The sequence below is a fragment of the Zerene cesonia genome, unplaced genomic scaffold (genome assembly GCF_012273895.1).
Source record: "Zerene cesonia ecotype Mississippi unplaced genomic scaffold, Zerene_cesonia_1.1 Zces_u007, whole genome shotgun sequence".
NCBI lineage: Eukaryota > Metazoa > Arthropoda > Insecta > Lepidoptera > Pieridae > Zerene > Zerene cesonia.
The window spans coordinates 129,916-132,448 of record NW_024045137.1 but is presented as its reverse complement, the minus strand read 5'-3'; the positions used below and the strand labels follow the sequence as shown (position 1 = coordinate 132,448).

General features: G+C 44.6%; 1 protein-coding gene across 1 annotated transcript in view; it reads left to right on the top strand.

Annotated features, from left to right (window-relative positions):
- The window catches only part of LOC119839051 (insulin-degrading enzyme), a 29,019-nt gene that overhangs the window by 17,619 nt on the left and 8,867 nt on the right, over nucleotides 1–2,533 (top strand). Inside the window, exons 22-25 of the mRNA XM_038365225.1 lie at nucleotides 229–313; nucleotides 442–570; nucleotides 1,510–1,592; nucleotides 2,369–2,513. Coding sequence (XP_038221153.1) covers nucleotides 229–313; nucleotides 442–570; nucleotides 1,510–1,592; nucleotides 2,369–2,513 — 442 coding nt within the window. The remainder of the gene's footprint in view (nucleotides 1–228; nucleotides 314–441; nucleotides 571–1,509; nucleotides 1,593–2,368; nucleotides 2,514–2,533) is intronic.

Genomic DNA, 2,533 nt, shown 5'->3' with positions numbered 1-2,533 from the left:
ATACACGCACACAGACGTAAACAAATACACACAGTTGGATGTGTTCAATTGACACACTTCAATTGCTTACACTGTCACACTGTTTCATTGACGTACATTAACACCACCCACAGATAACTATACAAACACACTCCACAACACACGTACCTCACACGCGCACATAACACACACACTTGCATTGGAAATGCTGTGGAACAGCTGGATCAAAATTGATGGCACTATTTGCAGATGCTTCGCGGAGAAATGCACGCAGACGGAGCCGTGGTACGGCACCAAATACCTGCAAGAGGACATCGAGGAAGAGAAACTCAAGGTGCGTTGGGTGTATGGCGTGCTGTGTTATAATTGGTTTCAACAGAATTTTCATTACAGACATACATAATATATAGATATGTTTCATGTTCAAAAAATGTGTACCAACATCCCTCCCCACTTCCCCAGGAATGGAGGGAGGCCAAGCCGCCGCCCAGCCTGCACCTGCCGCCGCCCAACGAGTTCATCCCCAGCCGGCTCGAGCTGGAGACGGAGCCCGACCCCACCGCGGACGCCGTGGCGCCGGTCATCATCAGGGTGAGCCGGACACACACACACACACACACACAAATACACAGACACAGACACAAACCGACTTCCAAAAGCGAAAATAGTGCGGTTCTATGTTCGTCTGTATGTATTTTTCCTTAAACCAAGTCTAATGGTAGTATATAAAAGAAAAATACTACATAATATCACAAGTAGTAAGTTATTTTAATGATATTACTTAATACTATAAATAGATGAGTGGATATATTAATTATATCAACTTATATTCCGTTTTCGAGTGGTTTGGAGACGGTTCAATTTCTGTTATAGAATATATTATACTCTATCGTTTCTGACCGACTGACTACGCAAAGTCTTTATCCTACAACAGAATTCATCATCATTATGGTGTCATAGAGACGACATTCATAAAACAATCCATTTGTAGAGGCGTAAGGTCTGCAATTGACCTTACGCCTCTCCAAATGTCCACGGGCGGTGGTAGCGCTTACCGTCAGGCGACCCACCAGCTCCATTGCCGACGGTGACATAAAAAATGGCTCTAGACGATCTATAATGTACTTGTGTCTATTTCTCGCACTGGAATTACTCCTGCTTGAAGACACGCAGTAACAGGTATATATTGATAAAAAAAAAACACATGTAAGCGTAGAAGCGAAACGTTGGGTGTAACCGGTCAAATATCCTACTTCCTACTAATATTATAAATGAGAAAGTTTGTAAGGATGTGTGTGTATTTGTTGCTCCTTCACGCAAAAACTACTGAACCGATTACAAAGAAATTTGGTACGTGGACAGCTGGACAACTGTAATAACATACAGGCAACTTTTTATCCCGATATTCCAACGGGATACGGACTCACGCGGGTGAAACCGCGGCGCGTAGCCAGTCAGTGATATATGTAGCATGAAGTGAGATACAAGACAACAATTCAGTTAAAAAACTTTTTCTTCTCCATATTGCAGGACACGCCGCTGCTGCGCGCCTGGTACAAGCGAGACAACGAGTTCAAGTTGCCAAAGGCCTTCATTACGCTGGATTTGGTCAGGTACGAAAATCTTAGGTTACTTAGCGTTAGGGTACTTCCTAACGTATAAGTCTGTTATATATGAAACACTACAGAATTAATTTCAAAACTAGCTCTTCTTGTAAATGAATGCGAGGCTTGGGAACGTCAACAAATTACAAAATCTATTCATATTGTCGATTGAAAGCTTTAGAAATATCACATAGATCTCTTTAAAGCATTCGACTGTGTCTCATACTGGCGGCGTAACGCGTTACGTAACGAAACGGTTTACTCTCCCATTATAAATAAAAATAAAATTGGATTTGAAATGTGTTTTCTGCAACTGCAAATTTTTCACATAATTCAGTAGCATCTATAGACGTGTGCGTAGCCTGTGTCCATTGATGTACTATAAACATGATTATATACTCACAATAACTCCTAAAGTAGTCCGAAGCATAACTCTGCCTGTCTATTAAGCAGAGTTTTGTTATGAGCGATGCGATAGACTTTGAACATCGCTGCCACGAGATAGGATAACATTTAATTTTTAGTTTTATAGCATCGGAATGCTTTATAAATGAGAAATTTAGAAAAAGAATAGAAAAATTCGATCACGAGGCGGGATTCGAACCCGCGTTTTTTGCCAAACCGTAGCAAGGATAACATTTTCAATGAACGTATGCTGTGCGGAATACAGCGCCGCTCGGAGGTTATCGGCGGTCTCTTGTTAGACGCTAGTGTGTCAGCTGTGTGTAGCACACACACACTGGCGCGCGGCTACAGCGTGTGTGTGTGTGTGTGCGCGTGCGCAGCCCGCTGTGCTACGCGTCGCCGGCGCAGTGCAACCTGTGCACGCTGTGGGCGGCGCTGGCGCGCGACGCGCTGCAGCAGCTCGCCTACGCGGCCGACCTCGCCTCGCTGCGCGCCAGCCTCGCCAACGGCAAGCACGGCCTCAGCGTGAGTCCCGCCCCCGCCCG